At 53.6% G+C, this 18,936-nt stretch overlaps 3 protein-coding genes across 4 annotated transcripts in view; 2 read left to right on the forward strand and 1 right to left on the reverse strand.

The window, feature by feature from the left end:
- FADS1 (fatty acid desaturase 1) overlaps nt 1–2,175 on the forward strand; it is a 93,920-nt gene extending 91,745 nt beyond the window's left edge. For both annotated transcript variants that reach the window (XM_029061342.1, XM_029061341.2), the window contains exon 12: nt 7–2,175. In XM_029061342.1, coding sequence (XP_028917175.1) covers nt 7–58 — 52 coding nt within the window. In that variant the 3' untranslated portion in view covers nt 59–2,175. The remainder of the gene's footprint in view (nt 1–6) is intronic.
- A 4,623-nt stretch (nt 2,176–6,798) lies between these two features.
- FEN1 (flap structure-specific endonuclease 1) lies at nt 6,799–12,535 on the reverse strand. Its single transcript, XM_029061688.2, has 2 exons — nt 12,410–12,535; nt 6,799–8,844 (listed from the first exon to the last, which is right to left on the reverse strand). Exon 2 carries the CDS (start codon nt 8,818–8,820, stop codon nt 7,672–7,674), a length of 1,149 nt encoding a protein of 382 aa, XP_028917521.1. The 5' UTR covers nt 8,821–8,844; nt 12,410–12,535; the 3' UTR covers nt 6,799–7,671.
- A 780-nt stretch (nt 12,536–13,315) lies between these two features.
- Nucleotides 13,316–18,886, forward strand: TMEM258 (transmembrane protein 258). The gene is made up of 4 exons (XM_029059331.2): nt 13,316–13,540; nt 17,291–17,400; nt 18,303–18,441; nt 18,767–18,886. The coding sequence occupies exons 1-3, from the start codon at nt 13,364–13,366 to the stop codon at nt 18,427–18,429; spliced, it is 414 nt and encodes a 137-aa protein (XP_028915164.1). The 5' UTR covers nt 13,316–13,363; the 3' UTR covers nt 18,430–18,441; nt 18,767–18,886.
- The last annotated feature ends 50 nt before the right edge of the window (nt 18,887–18,936 follow it).

The raw sequence follows: 18,936 nt of genomic DNA on the forward strand, positions 1-18,936 counted from the left end.
CTGCAGCTCACTGAAGGAGTCGGGGGAACTGTGGCTGGACGCCTACCTTCACAAATAACCAGCAGCCTCTAAAGGAAGAGGAAAAAGAGGAGGGAAACCTGGAGCCAAGAACAGCAGAAGACGAAGGACTGGGCCGCTTTCAATCTAGTTTCCAATGGGGGGCAGGGATTTGGAACCGGGAATCTACCCTACCCGTTTTCCCCTCTTTCGGTTTCGGGCACAGAAATGGTGACTGGTCGGGAAAGGTAGTGGAGACCCCGCTGGGGAAGAAGAACCATCGGACTAAGAGCGACGGCCCAGCCGTGTGCCGGAACGGCAGAGCTGGAGAATGGGTTGGTTGGAAACCAAGAAGGTGGGAGCTGGGAGGGCAGAAGAGAGGGGGATTTAGTGGAGTCTAGGAGAGCAGGAGGTAGAAATGAAGACGAGCACCGCATCTTACTCGCCAGAGCCGGAGAGACGAAGCAACGCCTCGGACTGAGGAGCAAGGATCTGTCAGACTTCTTCCCAGACTGGAGGGAGAAAGGAAGCCCCAGTGGGGTTGGTGCCTAGGACGTGGGCTACTCCCAGTGGAAATCCCGTGAGCAGAACGCTTCGCACCCAGTTCTCTGGGGTGGCCGCCAAGCTAGCCGGAGCCAGGGCCCGAGACGGCGGCCCTCAAGGCTCGGCTGAAGGGCGGAGAACTGGGAGCTCCGACTCTGCCGAGGAGACCAAGTTGAGGTGACAGTCCTGAACCAGCCTCGAGCATCGTGGAAAATAAGTTGCTTCTCGTGTCCTCAGGAGCACGGAGATCAGCTCGCTGGACTCTCGGCCAAACGGCTGAGCGCTAAACCCGACAAACCTTTCGGGTCAGAGGTCCGTGGCTCCGTCTCCCTCCCTCCCGGTTGGAGGCGAGCAAAGCTGTTGGTGTCTGAAAAACCCCTTTTCTTCTCCTCCCGACTCCCTCTTCTCGTTCACACCCCCTAACGTGCGCCTCAGTCGCCCAAGAGACAAAGCTGCCGAGAGTAGGTAGGGATGTGGGTTGGCCGCAATAGGGGGCCAGATCCTGGCAGCCAGATCCCCCTGCATCCTGGCGGTTTGTGGTCTTGGCCAACTGAAGGTGCAAGGCAGCCCCCCTTCCAGGTGAAGAGGGATCGGTTTTCCCCTTATTTCCTCAAGCACCCATTTCATGAATTCATTACACAGACAAATCATGGTAAAGGCCCAGGCACAAAGCTGAGAACTCTCATCCCCCCCTTGCTGCGAGGCAGGCAAGGTTTACTTGAAACAACAAAGAGGGCATTAAACAGTGTGAACACCTTCCAGACCAGGAATCGAGTCCCAGAAAAACGCGCTCATCGTTTCCTTCAAGTGATATGGAAACCTCATTGGTCTCACCCTTTGAGGGCCTCAGTGAAGTTGTCTTAATGAAACTTGTCCCTAGAGGCGAGGCCTGAAGGACTGAGCATAGCAAACATGGGTTGGGAAATCTGTTTTTCACGCTACCTGTCACCGAAAGAACATAAGAAATGCAATCCGGAGGCAGACCAAAGGTCCCTCTAGCTCAGTATTCTTGGGGACAGGCCCTTCCCTCCCCCCCCCCCCCCCCAAAAAATCCTTGGAAGATCAGTGTGATAAGTGCTCTTCTAGCTAGCCATCCTCGTGGTTAGGGCGGGGAACGTGTCCGCTAACTCCGTTGTGCTCTCTGAAGCATTTAGTACAGTGCTCTGCACATAGTAAGCAATCATTAAATACCATTGATGCTCATGACGATGATGAATGTATTTTCTAACGTGGCCGGCTTTTCCCTCTAACCCCCCTCCACCGTGACCTCCCCCCTTCCTTGGACCAGGGTAGAGATGGTCACCCACCCCGCCCGTAAAACTGGGCAGAACCAAGGGGAAAAGCCCTGGAATTAAGAGGGGAAAGCGATGATTTCTGAGCTGGTAGTCTCACCTCCCACAAAAAAATGGTCAGCATGAGGGTACCCCTAAGTTTTCATTTTCAGGTTTAGAATCGAAGGGTCATCTTGATGAGACATTATATTACGCTGCTAAAGGTTGAGAACTTACTATGTGTGTACAACCGTCCTAGGTAGCAAAATTTTGTAGAGAGGTGGGCATATTAGAATCCTGACACAAAGAAAGCACACAGAGGTTGATTTGGAGCTATGAAATAAAGGTGGATCCTATAAAGTTAGTAATAATAATGATGGCATTTGTTAAGCGCTTACTATAGGCCAGGCACTGTACTAGGCACTGGGGTGGATACAAGCAAATCAAGTTGGACACAGTCCCTGCCCCATGAGGGGCTCGCAGTCTCAATCTCCATTTGACAGATGAGGTAACTGAGGCCCAGAGAAGTGAAGTGACTTGACCACGGTGGAACCGGGATTAGAACCCGTGCCTTTCTGATTCCCAGGCCCGTGCTCTTTCCAGTAAGGGGAGGAAAGACAAGGTTTAGGAGGTGATGGCAGAGGGATCAAATAGTCTGGGACATGGAATCAGAGGAAATCTCAAAGAACCACCAGGTGTTTTCCAGTTTGGACTGAAGCAGGTCAAGTCCTGCCTCAGCTTTCATTTCGGTTTTAAGCACAGATTTGCAAAATCTGGAAAAAACAAAAGGCGTGACAGCTGAGGCTTTTCTGGCTCTTCATTGTAGTTAGCCCCGCTCTCTGGATTTTGGCCTTGGCCACTGAAGATACCAAGTGGTCTATGACGATGGCAGCATATTTAAAAGGACCATCCCGGGACCCAGCCTCATTTGTCTGCTTAAATCCCAAACTCTCAGAATCCAGTTGAAATCAGTGCCTTCACAACAGTCACCAGTCATCGTGCTACTAATGGTGATCAATTGAGCACTCACCGTGTGCAGAGCACTGTACTAAGCGCTTGGAGGAGGACAATGCAACAGTCCTGTGGCCCAAACCAGGGACCAATAAAGTTAATCCTGACTGGGAGTTCTTTTGTGAAAGTTTCCCATCCCAAGATAATCAATCGTTTACTGTAAACTCAATATGGTAAGGGAACATGTCTGCTCTATTGTACTGTCCCAAGCACTCGGTGAGCTGCACATAGCACTCAGTAAATGCCACTCATTATTGAACACTTCCTGCCTTGAAGAGAACTGTACTAAGCGCTTGGGAGAGTACAGTTTAACGGAGCTGGTAGACAAGCTGCCTCCCCACAACGTGCCTACAGTCTAGACCGACTCTTTTCTGCTCCGATAGGGGTCATTCCCTCTTTTCCTTTACTTCCGAACACGAGCGCTAACTGAGAAATCCCCCGGAAACTGTGGAAGGAGAAGGGAAATGGGGAACAAGATATCCTGGAGGAGAAAAGTCACAAACCTTCCCCATCCCCATGATTTACCTTCCCCCACCACTCACCGAGTTTAGAATATCCCAGCCCCACCCTGTTTCCCCCCGACTTCAGCCTTCGTTTTTTTCAGAGAGGGGTATTCACGGTAATCACTAACCGGTGGTTTGGGATTTTTTTCCTCCTATAAAACGTTTGCAGAGTAAACTTGTGGACGTGTAATCTCCTTAACCGTGTAACGCTACGGTATTTGGAATGCGTAAGACTCTGGCGCGGGGCTGCAAGTCGCCAGCCGCGTGTTAACCCTCTTCCTTGCTCTTTCTCCTACACTTGTACTTCTGTTGGCAGCCCAAAGAATCATTAAAGAAATCCATCGCAATCGACTTACCCTCAAATATTTCTCTAGATGCAGGCTGCTGGCCAACTCTCGAAAGATTAGGCCGCTGGAAGGGATTAGAACAGTCCACCTGAAACTCAGTTAATTATGATACCGTGTCATGGCATTTCACCCCCACCACGGGGAAAACAGACATTAAGACTCCTGCCTGGTCAATACCATGATTTAAGGGCCACTGCCCGAGCCTCAGTTTCCACCCTGGGACCTCGGGATCCAACACCACGTGAATCACAGGAAATTAAACTTAGTACCGCAGTGAAGCGCAGGGTTTTTTGATCCCTCCGATGAAGATTTTACAGCACGTTTGGAGAAGCCGGCCAAAACCGTGTTCCCAATATTTAATCTTTCCCCAAGCCGCAGTTCAGTTCCACCACTTCTCAGCCTCGGCTCCCTGCTCACTTGTTCCGCCACGGTTAGTGATCTCCCAGCTCATCTCAAGAGGCGTTAAGGTATTTCCTTTAGCACTCGACAATAAGTGCCCCAAAATGGTCAGGGGAGCTCAAAACATTCAGCAAGTTCAAAGCTGATGACCTACAATACAATTTTAACGAGGGCCTCCTGGACACGTACCATTCAGTTCCTAAGAGTGGGAATCTCAGACCCGAATATGACCCCCGAGAAGGATCGGAAGCGAACGGAACGAGAGCCCGTTTCTTTCCACCCTATAAATTAGCACACTGTGCTGATCTAAGGGTTTCGGTGCCAATACCTACGATAAAATAATTCCTTAGGTCACACGGTGCCGCTGCCTAGGAAAGTCGGAGCTTTCATTTTAGTGATCCTCACCGAGAAGCCATTTTTACAGAAGAGAAATGGCACTGAGTGTCTACTATACGCAAGGCACTGTATCGATTCATCAATCAAAGGTATTTATTGTTTATTGTGTGCACAGCGCTAAACTAAGCCCTTAGGAGAGTATAATACATGAAAGTAGTCATGTTCCCTGCCCCCAAGAAGCTTACAGTCTAGAAGATTATACTGTACTGGGCACCAACTGTATGGAGGGCAGGCATTACACTGGACACCTACCATGTGCAGAGTGAAGCGGCATCTCCCAGTGAATGAAGCATGGGCCTGTCAGGAGGACCTGGGTTCTAATTCCGGCTCTGCCACTTGTCTGCCGCGTTACCTTAGGCAAGTCATTTCACTTCTCTAGGCCTCAGTTACCTCACCTGCGAAATAGGGAAACTGTGAGCCCGATGAGGGACAGGGACTGTGCCCAACCCCATTTGCTTTTATCCACCCTGGCGCTTAGTACAGTGCCTAGCACACAGTAAGCACTTAAATACCAGGACTACTAAACTTCTCTGGGCCTCGTTTACCTCATCTGAGAACAAAAGGAGGCATTAAGACTGTGAGCCCCCCACGGGACATGGACTGTGTCCAACCTGATTAGCATGTATCTACCTGAGTGCTTAGTTTAGTGTCTGGCACATAGTACGGATAGTGCTTTGCACATAGTAAGCGCTTAACAGACACCATCATTATTATTATTATCATGAACAAGCGCCATACGAAGCATTTGGGAAAGTATCTGGAAGTTATATAATGAGCCGTAGGAATGACTCGCTCCATTTCCTGGTCAAATTAGGGTTAGAGGCAAGATTAGAGCCTGAAAGATCAGTCCATTCTGCCATCGTCATTGTTATTTACTGAGCGCTTACTGTGTGCAGAGCACTGAACGGAGCCCTTGAGAGAGTACGTTGACAGAGTTGGTAATAATAACGATAAAAACGTTGGTATTTGTTAAGCGCTTCCTATGTGCAGAGCACTGTTCTAAGCGCTGGGGGAGTTACCAGGTGATCAGGTTGTCCCACGTGAGGCTCAGTCTTCATCCCCATTCCACAGATGAGGTAGATACAGAGAGGTGAAGTGACTTGCCCACAGTCACCCAGCTGATGAGCGGCAGAGCCGGGATTCCAACCCATGACCTCTGACTCCCAAGCCCGGGCTCTTTCCCCTGAGCCACGCTGCCTCTCAGATGTGTTCCCTTGCCCAGGAGCTTATCTTGGCATCTATTAGGCCATATTTTCCCGAGGCAGGACAGACAGAGGAACTCAGGAACCCAACTTTAGTCAATAGAACATAATCTCCAGGGTAGCGTGGCTTTTCTGGATTCAAAACCAAGAGGCCACTTCGGTTTGCAGAATGGCCACTAAATTTTCTCCGAGGAAATGGCGCCCCCCCGCGGGTAGCCCTCGTTAAACACGGGCCTGGGGCTTCCATCCCGCGGCTCAGTGGAAAGAGCCCGGGCTTGGGAGTCGGAGGTCATGGGTTCGAATCCCGCCTCTGCTTATCTTCTCTGGGCCTCAGTGACCTCATCTGTAAAATGGGGATTAACCATTAATGACCCCGTATCTCCCCCGGCGCTTAGAACAGTGCTCTCTGCAACATAGGAAGCGCTTAACAAATACCAACACTATTATTAAAATGGGGATTAACCGTGAGCCTCACACGGGACAACCTGATGACCCTGTATCTACCCCAGCGCTTAGAACAGTGCCCTGCACATAGTAAGCGCTTAACAAATACCAACATTATTAAAATGGGGATTAACCGTGAGCCTCACGCGGGACAACCTGATGACCCTGTATCTACCCCAGCGCTTAGAACAGTGCCCTGCACATAGTAAGCGCTCAACAAATACCAACATTATTAAAATGGGGATTAACCGTGAGCCTCACGCGGGACAACCTGATGACCCTGTATCTACCCCAGCGCTTAGAACAGTGCTCTGCACATAGTAAGCGCTCAACAAATACCAACATTATTATTAAAATGGGGATTAACCGTGAGCCTCACACGGGACAACCTGATGACACTGTATCTACCCCAGCGCTTAGAACATTGCACATAGTAAGCGCTTAACAAATACCAACATTATTATTATTAAAATGGGGATTAACCGTGAGCCTCACGCGGGACAACCTGATGACCCTGTATCTACCTCAGCGCTTAGAACAGCGCTCTACACGTAGGAAGCGCTTAACAAATACCAACATTATTATCCCCTATAAAGAGGCACCTCTCTGGATCCGACTCTTTTCCCCGGCATCGACGCTCACCTCCTCAGACAGCTCCCTCCTTCCAATAAAAAAAAAATCAGCGTTCAGGTGATCTGAGATTTTATTGATGTCTTCCAAAGAAACACACCACGCGTAAGCCCGGGGTTGGGGGGAAATAAAAAGCACCCTTTCCTCGGTACAGGCCCGGGAGACTGCAGCTTCCTGTACCCACTCGCAGCAGTTAAAACTAAGCCAGGGGAAAAGGCAGGACCGTGTCTCGTTTCAACCTCGGTGGGGGAAACGTGGGAACGGCGCTTCCTCACGTCTCTGGCACATCAACACCGGAGCCCCGGACTGAGCGAACTGGATCTCAACTCTTAACTCGGGAAAGAAATCATCCAGTCGGGACCATCAGTCGCGAGGGTGGCCTGGGATTTGGGGATGCTTTCGGATTCGGGGGCTCCATCCTGCCACACCTAATTCATTCGACCCCCATTTTCTCAGCCCTCTCCTTCCAGTGGGCAATCGCTATCCCCCACCTGGCAGGGGAGGATGTCTAAGAGCCACCTAGAGGGTAGCCGCTTTCCAGGCCACGATCCGGTCCGCGTGCCTTCGACTACGGTCATCCGAGAGTCTGCTACGGCAAGAGGACAGGTTCCAGCCGGGCCCCGTGGCCCCGGGTGGGGAGACTCAGTCCCTCGCGTCTCCCCCTCCCTCCCTCCTCCCATTCGCCCTCCCTCCCCTCTCCCGACGACAGACTTGTGACCCTCCCGCCCCAAATCCCGGATCAGATACTTAAAAGAGCAGCAGCCTCAACGAGGCCTTGGCTTCTCCGCAAGCCCGAGGAATGTCCTACCCCGCCCCGGAGCCGGAAAGGCAACCGGATTTCCTACAACTTAACGGGAGGCCGGACTACCCAGCACGGTGTGGGCGACAGCGAGGAGGGCCGAAGTTCCGGAGCTCTGAGGGTTTTTTTTTATTTGCCCCTTTTGAACTTCCCCCCGGCCGCCGGGGCCGTCTTTGATCTCTTCTTGGTGGGTCCCTTGGGTTCCGGCTCCTTGCGTTTGGCCGAGGTGAGGCAGCCCGTCACCTTGAAGAAATCATCCAGTCGGCCCTGGGTGCTGCCCTGCCGGCTCTTGCTCAGCCGCCTGACGCCGTGACGGACGCGGTCCTCGTTGAACTGCTTCTCTCCGCACATGAAGAGCACCAGCCCGTCCTCGTCCGGCTCGCTCCACTTCAACTCCACGGTCTCCGGGTCCACCACCTCGGGCTCCAGGAACAGCCGCCGGGCCTCCTCGTGCATCCAGTTGTCGGGGACGGTGTACTTCTTGGGGTCCAGCCGCCGCACGATCTCCTCGATGCTCTTATGCTGCCGGATGAGGTCCACGGCCCGCTTGGGCCCGACGCCCCGGATGCTCTCGCAGTAGTCGCTGCCCAGCAGGATGCACAAGTCCACGAACTGCTCCTGGGTCAGGCCCAGCTCCTGCAGAACCCGGCTCAGGTGGAACTCCTGGATGGGCAGCTTCTTGGCCTCGCTGGCCGTCAGGTGCCGCATCAGCACGGGGCTGCCGAAGGTCAGGCAGTCCATGTCCTCCGTGGCCGCGGCGTAGACCTTGCCCGCCTTGACCAGGGCGGCGCAGCTGGCCTCGGCCTCGCTGGGCGCCTCCAGGTAGGGGATGCCCATGAGGCGGAGCAGCTGCTTGCACTCGTCGTTGTGTTGCTTGGTGACCTTCACCAGCCGCTTGGTGAACTTCTCCACGTCCTCCTCGGCGCCGGCGTCCTGGGCCCGCTGCAGCTGCTTCTCGGCCTCGGCGCGCCGCTCGCCGCGCTTGGCCAGCTCGCCCGACTTGAGCTGCGGGGGCTTGCCGTCGAAGACGTACACGGGCTTGATGCCGTTCTCCACCATGCGGATGGTGCGGTAGAACATGCCCATCAGGTGGCTGGTGGTCTCGCCCTCCTCGTTCTGCAGCACGTCGCCTCCCTGGCGCACGGCGATCAGGAACTGGTAGATGCTCATGGACGCGTCGATGGCCACCTTGCGCCCGAAGTAGCTCTTGATGTCGTTCTCCCGGATGGCCCCCGGGGCCACGTCGGCGATCAGCTTGGCCAGGCCGTGGATTCCCATGGCGGCGGGGAGGGGCGGACCGTCCTGAGGGGGCAGAGAAGGCGGCGACACCTTAGCTGGGGGGGGCGGGAGGGCAGTCGCGGATTCCCGCGGCAATACAGACGGGGAGATGGAGAAGTGGGATCATCCTGACAGGGCAGAGAGGAGGGAGGCACCTTAGCTGGGGGATGGTCAGCCATCAATGATGATAATAATAATAATAATTTTGGTGCTTACTGTGTGCCAGGCACTGAATTAAGCACTGGGAACGGATACAAGCAAATCGGGTTGGACGCAGTCCCTGTCATTCATTCGATCGTATTTAATGAGCGCTTACTATATGCAGAGCCCTGTACTAAGCGCTTGGAACCTACAATTTGGCAACAGACAGAGACCATCCCTGCCACAAAGGGCTCACAGTCTAAACGGGGGAGACAGACAAGACGAGTAGTCTGGCGTCAGTATCATCAAGATAAAGCGAATCACAGATGCATACGCATCATTAACAAAATAGAGTAATAAATAATATATACAAACAGGCGCAAGTGCTGTGGGGAGGGGAGGGGGAAAGAGCGGAGGGAGGGAGTAGGAGGAATGGGGAGGGGGAGCAGAGGGAAGGGAGGGCTCAGTCTGGGAAGGCCTCCTGGAGGAGGTGAGCTCTCAGTAAGGCTGTGAAGAGGGGAAGAGAGTCAGTTCGGCGGAGGTGAGGAGGGAGGGCGTTCCGGGACGGCGGGAGGACGTGGGCCGGGGGTCGACGGTGGGACGGGCACGAATGGGGGACCGTGAGGAGGTTAGCGGTGGCAGAGGGGCAGAGTGTGCAGGTTGGGCTGTAGAAGGAGAGCAGGGAGGTGAGGTAGGAGGCGGCAAGGGGATGGAGAGCTCTGAAGCCAAGAGTGAGGAGTTTTTGTTTCATGCAAAGGTTGACAGGCAACCACTGGAGGCTTTCGAGGAGGGGAGTGACAGGCCCAGAGCGTTTCTGTAGGACGATGATCCGGGCAGCGGAATGAAGAATAGACCGGAGCGGGGAGAGACGGGAGGATGGGAGATCAGAGAGGAGGTTGACGCAACAATCCAGTCGGGATAAGATGAGAGCTTGTACCAGCAAGGTAGCAGTTTGGAGGGAGAGGAAAGGGAGGATCTTGGCGACGTTGTGAAGGTGAGACCGGCAGGTGTCGGTGAGGGATTGGATGTGTGGGGTGAATGAGAGAGCGGAGTCAAGGATGACACCGAGGTTGCGGGCCTGTGAGACGGGAAGGATGGTAGTGCGGTCCACAGTGACGGGGAAGTCAGGGAGAGGCAGGGTTTGGGAGGGAAGACGAGGAGCTCAGTCTTGGACACGTCGAGTTTTAGGTGGCGGGCGGACGTCCGGGTGGAGATGTCCCGAAGGCAGGAGGAGATACGAGCCTGGAGGGAGGGGGAGAGAACGGGGAGGAGATGGAGATTTGGGTGCCATCTGTTTAGAGACGATAGGTGAAGCCGTAGGGGCGAACGAGTTCACCGAGGGAGTGAGTAGAGATGGAGAACAGAAGTGGAGCTCACACTCTCAATCCCCATTTTACAGATGAGGTCACTGAAGTGACTTGCCCAAGGTTCACACAGCAGACAGGGGGAGGAGCTGGGATTAGAACCCATGACCTTTCGCCTCCCAGGCCCATTACGCCAGGCTGATTCCCGTGGCACCGGGGGGGAAGAGCGGGATCGGAGGGAGCGCGCGGATGGGCAGGAGGAAGTCGGGCGCCTTCCCGCCTGGTCATGCGTTCACTCAATCGTTATTTCTTGAGCTGCACTCGGGGCTTGGGAAAGTACAATACAGCAATAAAGAGTGTTAATCCCTGCCCACAATGGGTTCACAGTCTGGGGTGGGGGAGAAGACAGGCATCAAGACAAAAACAGACATCAATATAAATAAATAAAATGACGGATATAGATATTGAGTGTTGTGGGGTGGGAAAGAGCAAAGGGCGACACAAAAGGGAGTGTGGGAGATGAGGAAAAGTGGGGTTTAATCTGGGAAGGCCTCTTGGAGAAGAAGCAGTGTGGCTCAGTGGCAAGAGCCCGCGCTTGGGAGTCAGAGGTGGTGGGTTCTGATCCCTTCTCCGCCGCTTGTCTGCTGTGTGACCCCGGGCAAGCCACTTCGCTTCTCGGTGCCTCAGTTCCCTCATCTGTAAAATGGGGATGAAGACTGCGAGCCCCGCGTGGGTCAACCTGATTACCCTGCATCCACCCCAGCGCTTGGAACTGTACTTGGCACAGAGGAAGCGCTTGACAAATACCATCATTATCATTCAGTGAGGCTTTGGAGGGGCTCTGAGGTGGGAGGGCATAAATACCATCATTATTATTCGTCCATTCATTCGTATTTATGGAGCGCTGACTCTGCGCAAAGCACTGTACTAAGCGCTCGGGAGAGTGCCATGTAACAATAAAACAGTTACGTTCTGTGCCCATTCTAGGCAGAAGCCCCGAGTTGGAATAGGGGAAGCAGCGTGGCTCAGTGGAAAGAGCCCGGGCTTCGGAGTCAGGGGTCATGGGTTCGAATTCCGACCCTGCCACTTGTCAGCTGGGTGACTGTGGGCGAGTCACTTCACTGGGCCTCAGTGACCTCATCTGTAAAATGGGGATGAAGCCTGTGAGCCTCACGTGGGACCACCTGATGACCCTGGATCTCCCCCAGCGCTTAGAACAGTGCTCGGCACAGAGTAAGCGCTTAACAAATACCATTATTATTATATATTCCCATTTTCACCGCGGCCTGCTTTCCCTGGTCCACCCCCACAGCCAGGTGGGGCGATTTATTAATAATAATGATGGTATTTTTGGTTAGGGGGGACTTATTAATACTAATGATGGTATTTGTTAAGCGCTGACTATGTGCAAAGCACTGTTCTAAGCGCTGGGGGAGATGCAGGGCGATCAGATTGTCCCCCGTGGGGCTTACATTCAAGAGAAGCTGCGTGGCTCAGTGGAAAAAGCACGGGCTTTGGAGTCAGAGGTCATGAGTTCGAATCCCGGCTCGGCCACTTCTCAGCTGTGTGACTGTGGGCAAGTCACTTCACTTCTCGGTGCCTCACTTACCTCATCTGTAAAATGGGGATTAAGACTGTGAGCCCCACGTGGGACAACCTGATTCCCCCGTGTCTCCCATTCATTCAATATGCAATAGTATTTATTGAGCGCTTACTCTGTGCAGAGCACTGTACTAAGCGCTTGGGATGAACAAGTCGGCAACAGATAGAGACGGTCCCCGCCGTCTGACGGGCTTACGGTCCGATCGGGGGAGACGGACAGACGAGAACGATGGCGATAAATAGAGTCAAGTCTCCCCCAGCGCTTAGAACAGTGCTCGGCACATAGTAAGCGCTTAACGAATACCGACATTATCATTTCAATCCCCATTTTTCCAGACGGGGGAACTGAGGCCCGGAGAAGCGAAGTGAGTTGCCCGAGGTCCCACAGCAGACGAGTGGCAGAGGCGGGATTAGAACCCACGACCTCCGTCTCCCAAGCCCGGGCTGTTTCCACGGAGCCACGCTGCTTCAATTAGCCAGGCTCCGAAAGGGCTTGGAGGAGGGAGGGCATTCCAGGACGGGGGGGGGTGGAAGGGGCTCACCGGGTCGCGGAGCGCAGAGGGGTTTCTGTCCAGGCCGAAAGCGCGCCCTTTTTGGCTCGCCGAGCTGAGATGGGGCCCGGACTTCCAAAGCCCGCGCTCCCGTCACGTGACGCCCCCGGCGCGCGCAGCCCCCGGGCTAGGGGAGCTCTTCTTCCGCCTTCGCGCGCGCAGCCCCCTGGGCAATGTAGTTTTTCTCCCGCCTCCGCGCGCAGCCCCCTGGGTAGTGTAGTTTCCCCCCCCCCCCCCGCCTTCTCGCGCGCAGCGCCCTGGGTAATGTAGCTTTTTCTCCCGCTTTCGCGCGCGCAGCCCCCTGGGTAATGTAGCTTTTCAGCGTGGCGCAGTGGAAAGAGCACGGGCTTTGGAGTCAGGGCTCACGAGTTCGAATCCCAGCTCTGCCACTTGTCGGCTGGGTGACTGTGGGCGAGTCACTTCACTTCTCTGGGCCTCAGTTCCCTCATCTGTAAAATGGGGATGAAGACTGTGAGCCCCACGTGGGACAACCTGATTTCCCCTGTGTCTACCCCAGCGCTTAGAACGGTGCTCGGCACATAGTAAGCGCTTAACAAATACCAACATTCTCCCGCCTTCGCGCGCGCAGCCCCCTGGGAAATGTAGTTTTTCTCCCGCCTTCGCGCGCGCAGTCCCCTGTGTAATGTAGTTCCCCCCCCCCCCGCCTTCTCGCGTGCAGCCCCCTGGGAAATGTAGTTTTTCCTCCCGCCTTCGCGCGCGCAGCCCCCTGGGAAATGTAGTTTTCGCCCTCCTTCGCGCGCGCAGCCCCGTGGGTAATGTAGTTTCTCTCCCCCCCCCCCCCCCCCGCTTTTCCCGCGCGCAGCCCCCTGGGAAATGTAGTTTTTCTCCCGCCTCCGCGCGCGCAGCCCCCTGGGAGATGTAGTTTTTCTCGCCGGTGGGCGCTGGCGCCGGCCTCCTCAGGCGTGCGGGGGAGGCCCCGGCCCCATGGCGCTTGGCCTCCTCGCCCCTTCTCCCCTGCCGCAGGTGACGCCCCTCCACCGTGCAAAGGTCGCCCTTTTCCCTCAGGGGTGGGAGCCCCGGCCTTTCCGCTACCGGGGCGGGAGGCGTCGGGCCCGGCCGACGTGGACTTCCGGTCTGGGCGTGAGGAGAAGAGGCGGCATGGTGAGTGCGGGGCCCCTGGCCGCTGCTTTGCCTTCTTTCCCTCCTCTTTACTGAGCTTTTAAAGCTCCTCACGCTGGGCTTCAAGGCTGGACATTGGGCCCACGTGAGGCGCCCAGGCTTCATCCCCATTTTGCAGAGGAGGGAACTGAGGCACACAGAAGTGACTCGCCCACAGTCACCCAGCTGACAAGGGGCAGAGCCGGGATTCGAACCCATGACCTGGGACTCCCAAGCCCGGGCTCTTTCCACTGAGCCACGCTGCTTCCCTCTGCCCCGCCCCTCAGCGCTGTGCTCATTTGCATATACCTTTATTACCCTATTTAATTCGTTAATAATAATAATGTTGGTATTTGTTAAGCGCTTACTAGGTGCAGAGCACTGTTCTAAGCGCTGGGGGAGATCCAGGGTCATCAGGTGGGCCCACGTGAGGCTCACAGGCTTCATCCCCATTTTACAGATGAGGGAACTGAGGCAGCACAGAGAAGTGAAGTGACTTAATAATAATAATAAAGCAATAATGTTATTTGTTAAGCACTTGCTATGTGCCGAGCACTGTTCTAAGCGCTGGGGAAGACACAAGGGAATCAGGTTGTCCCACGTGGGGCCCACAGTCTTAATCCCCATTTTACAGATGAGGGAATTGAGGCACCGAGAAGTTAAGTGACTTGCCCACAGTCACACAGCTCCCAAGCAGTGGAGCCGGGATTCGAACCCATGACCTCTGACTCCCAAGCCCTTTCCACGGAGCCACGCTGCTTCCCAACATTGTTGGTATTCGTTAAGCGCTTCCTGTGTGCAGAGCACTGTTCTAAGCGCTGGGGGAGATCCAGGGTTATCAGGTTGTCCCACGTGAGGCTCACAGGCTTCATCCCCATTTTCCAGATGAGGGAACTGAGGCCCAGAGAAGTGAAGTGACTTGCCCACAGTCACCCAGCTGACAAGTGGCAGAGCTGGGATTCGAACTCATGACCTCTGACTCCAAAGCCCGGGCTCTTTCTACTGAGCCATGCTGCTTCTCTAATGGGGATTGAAGTTGTGAAAACCCCCGCTTGGGGCAGGGACTGGGGCCCTCCCTATTTGCTTGTATCCACCCCAGCGCCTAGTACAGTGCCTGGCACATAATTAAGCGCTTAACACCGGAAATAAAAGGGCCGTCCTTACCGACCCTGCAGCAATTGTCCATTCCAAGCGCCTAGTACAGTGCTCTGCGCAGCGTGGCTCAGTGGAAAGAGCACGGGCTTTGGAGTCAGAGGTCATGGGTTCGAATCCCGGCTCGGCCACTTGTCAGCTGTGTGACTTTGGGCGAGTCACTTAACTTCTCGGTGCCTCAGTTACCTCATCTGTAAAATGGGGATTAAGACGGTGAGCCCCACGTGGGACAACCTGAATGGCCTGTGTCTACCCCAGCGCTTAGAACAGTGCTCGGCACATAGTAAGCGCTTAACAAATACCAACATTATTATTATCACGTAGTTAAGCGCTTAACACGGGAAAAAAAAAGGGCCGTCCTTACCGACCCTGCAGCAATTGTCCATTCCAAGCGCCTAGTACAGAGCTCTGCACATAGTTAAGCGCTTAACAGTGGGGAAAAAAGGGGCCGTCCTTACCGACCCTGCAGCAATTGTCCATTTCAAGCGCCTAGTACAGTGCTCTGCACATAGTTAAGCGCTTAACAGTGGGGGAAAACAAGGGCCATCCTTACCGACCCTGCAGCAATTGTCCATTCCAAGCGCCTACTACAGTGCTCTGCACATAGTTAAGCGCTTAACAGTGGGGAAAAAGGGGGCCGTACTTACCGACCCTGCAGCAATTGTACATTTCAAGCGCCTAGTACAGTGCACATAGTAAGCGCTCAATAAATACTACTGAATGAATGAATGAACAGGGCCCGGGGGCCCAAGCCCGTCCTGGAGGTGGTCCTGAAGGGATGTTAGCTCCTAACGAACCCCACTAGAACTAGAAGCTGGTTGTGGGCAGGCAATGTGTCTGTTGTAATGTTATATGCATTGTCTTATTTATTGAGTGATTACCATGTGCAGAGCACTGTAATAAGCGCTTGGGAGAGCGCAGTGCAACAATAAATAGACGCAGTCCCTGCCCACAACGAGCTTAATCTAGAGGAGGGGAGACAGACATCAATGCAAATAAGTAAATTACAGATTTGGACATAATCGTACGCTCCCAAGCGCTCAGTGCAGTGCTCTGCACACAGCAAGCGCCCAACAGATCTCCTGGACTAATAAATGCCGTACTTGTTCAGCGCTTTCACTGTGCCACCCTCTAATAGATTCAGAGCACTCAGGCTGGACACAGTTCCTGTGCCCAAACGAAGCTCACAGACTAAGGGGGAGGGAGAACAGGTATTAAAGTCCCAGTTTTCAGACGAGAAAACTGAGGCGCAGAGAAATGAAGTGACTTGACCAGGGTCACAGCAGGCAAATTAAGAAGCAGTGTGACTGAGCTCCCCTTTTCCCTCCGCTCCCTCTACCCCCCCTTCACCTCTCCGCAGCTAAACCCTCTTTCCCCCTTTTCCCTCTGCTCCTCCCCCTCTCCCTTCCCATCCCCTCAGCACTATACTCGTCCGCTCAACTGTATTTATTTTCATCACCCTATTTATTTTGTTAATGAGATGTACATCGCCTCGATTCTATTTATTTGCTATTGTTTTAATGAGATGTTCATCCCCTCGAATCTATTTATTGCTATTGTTCTCGTCTGTCCGTCTCCCCCGATTAGACCGTAAGCCCGTCAGAGGGCGGGGACCGTCTCTATTTGTTACCGATTTGTCCATTCCAAGCGCTTAGTCCAGTGCTCTGCACATAGTAAGCGCTCAATAAATACTATTGAATCAGTGAATGAATAGAGCACGGGCCTAGGAGTCGGAAGGACCTTGGTTCTAATCCCAGCTCCACCGCTTGTCTGCTGTGTGATCTTAGGCAAGTCACTTAAATTCTCTGTGCCTCAGTTACCTCATCTGAAAAATGGGAATTAAATCTGTGAGCACTATGTGGGACGTGGATTGTTCCCACCTGATCATCTTGTATCTACCCCAGTGCTTAGTACAGTGCCTGGCCCATCGTAAGTGTTTAACGAAGGCTATTTAAAAAAAAAAAATGGAGGAGTTGGAGTTAGAATCCAGGTCTGGGAGTCAGGCCTTGGGTTCTAGTCCTGACTCTGCCACTTATCAGCTCTGTGAACTTGGGCAAGTCACTCGGTGTCCCTGGGCCTGAGTTTCATTATGTGTAAAATGAGGATTCAATACCTGTTCTCCTTCCTACATAGGTGGTGAGTCCCATATGGGACAAGGACTGTGTCCAATCGATTCTCTTGTATCTAAGAGAAGCAGCGTGGCTCAGCGGAAAGAGCCCGGGCTTGGGAGTCAGAGGTCGTGGGTTCGAATCCCCGCTCCGCCACTCGTCAGCTGGGTGACTGTGGGCAAGTCACTTCATTTCTCTGGGCCTCAGTTCCCTCATCTGTAAAAGGGGGATGAAGACTGTGAGCCTCGCGTGGGACAACCCGATGACCCTGTATCTCCCCCAGCGCTTAGAACGGTGCTCGGCACATAGTAAGCGCTTAACAAATACCCACATTATTATTGTTATCCTAGCTTGGCACATAACACTGAACAGATATCACAATTACTAGGTGTCCTGACTCCCAGTCTCATACTTCTTGCATTGGGCCATGCTGCTTCTCTGAGGGTCTGAGATTCTTTGCCGGAGTTAATCCTTGGACCCATATTCTCCCTAGGAGCTCGAGGCCATGAGCAGATATACCAGCCCAGTGAACCCAGCTGTCTTCCCTCACCTCACGGTGGTCTTGTTGGCGATTGGCATGTTCTTCACTGCCTGGTTCTTCGTGTATCCTTTGGCTGAGTAGCAGACAGACCCAGGAGAGAAGAAGAAGCTGGGCTAAGGGGGAGAGAGATCACAGAGAAGCAGCATAACCTAGTGCATAGAGAATGGGCCTGGGAGTCAGAAGGACCTGGGTTCTAATCCCGGCTCCACCACTTGGTTGCTGGGGGACCTTGGGCAAGTCGTTTCACTTCTCGAAGCCTCAGTTACCTCATCTGTAAAATGAGAATTAAGACTGTGAGCCCCGTGTGGGACGTGGACTTGTATCTAACTTGATTATCTCGTATCTCTCCCAGTACAGTGCCTGACCTATAGTAAGTGCTTAACAAATACCTTAAAAAAAAAACCCAAAACCCTACAGACTTGATTATGCTTCTGGTGGGGGGTGGTTCTGGAAGCCCAAACAAGGGAATCATTGGGGTGGAGTTTGGTCCTTGCTGGAATCCATGCTAACAGATTTACCTGGTATAATAATAATAATAATGTTGGTATTTGTTAAGCACTTACTATGTGCAGAGCACTGTTCTAAGCACTGGGGGAGATACAGGGGAATCAGGTTGTCCCACGTGAGGCTCACAGTTAATCCCCATGTTACAGATGAGGTAACTGAGGCACGGAGAAGTTAAGTGACTTGCCCACAGTCACACAGCTGACAAGTGGCAGAGCCGGGAGTCGAACCCACGACCTCTGACTCCGAAGCCCGGGCTCTTTCCACTGAGCCACCCTGGTATCTGACTTTCGGGGTGACCCGGCACCTCAGGTGTATTAGATAGAGGATTCCCCAGGCCAGAGCTGGAGGTTGGCCAACCTGGATCCTCGAGCCAGAAAGGGGTGGCGGGGGGAGTTCAGAATGTCCACCACGCCCCCAAGTCCTTCTCACTGGTCATATCCTTAACTGCTCTGTGAAGCTATGAGGTGACCTCCACCAAATATACCCGGGACATCTACAAAGAGTTGCTCATCTCTCTGGTGGCCTCACTCTTCATGGGCTTTGGTGTCCTCTTCCTCCTCCTCTGGGTTGGCATATATGTCTGACCCATTGCTTAGGTAAGAACCACAATCCCAGAGAGAAGAGTTCGGGCGAGCGTACCTCGGCCTCAGGAGAAGCTTTGGGCACAGATCCAAAATCGCCTCACACCACCCACCCTGTCTTGCCCTTAAATATAGTATTGGCGGGTGAAACCGGCACGGGCCTGGAAGCTCCTTGGGCTGAGGAACTAGGCACTCAGCCCCTTCCCTGTCCGAAGCAAGGAACCCGCCTGTAGTAGTGGGGCAGTGATGTGGCCTTTCCGTGGGGGGACGCCCAGGAACTGGTGGGCCCACCCCATTAGGCGGAGGAGGATTCTCAGCCCTATATCATCTTTCATTTTAGGCTCCAGTCAGAAGACCTTGCGGAATTCCACTTTTTTTAAAAAAAAGAAAATTTTGTACTCTGGCAAAAATTGTTCCAGCTGTGGACAATAAAGGCAGATGTGTCATGGCCCTCGCTGAAGAGAGGGGGAGTTGTCATTTTTGCCCCTCTCCGCTGGGTCTTCTGGCCAG

Source organism: Ornithorhynchus anatinus, chromosome 3 (assembly GCF_004115215.2).
Source record: "Ornithorhynchus anatinus isolate Pmale09 chromosome 3, mOrnAna1.pri.v4, whole genome shotgun sequence".
Lineage (NCBI taxonomy): Eukaryota > Metazoa > Chordata > Mammalia > Monotremata > Ornithorhynchidae > Ornithorhynchus > Ornithorhynchus anatinus.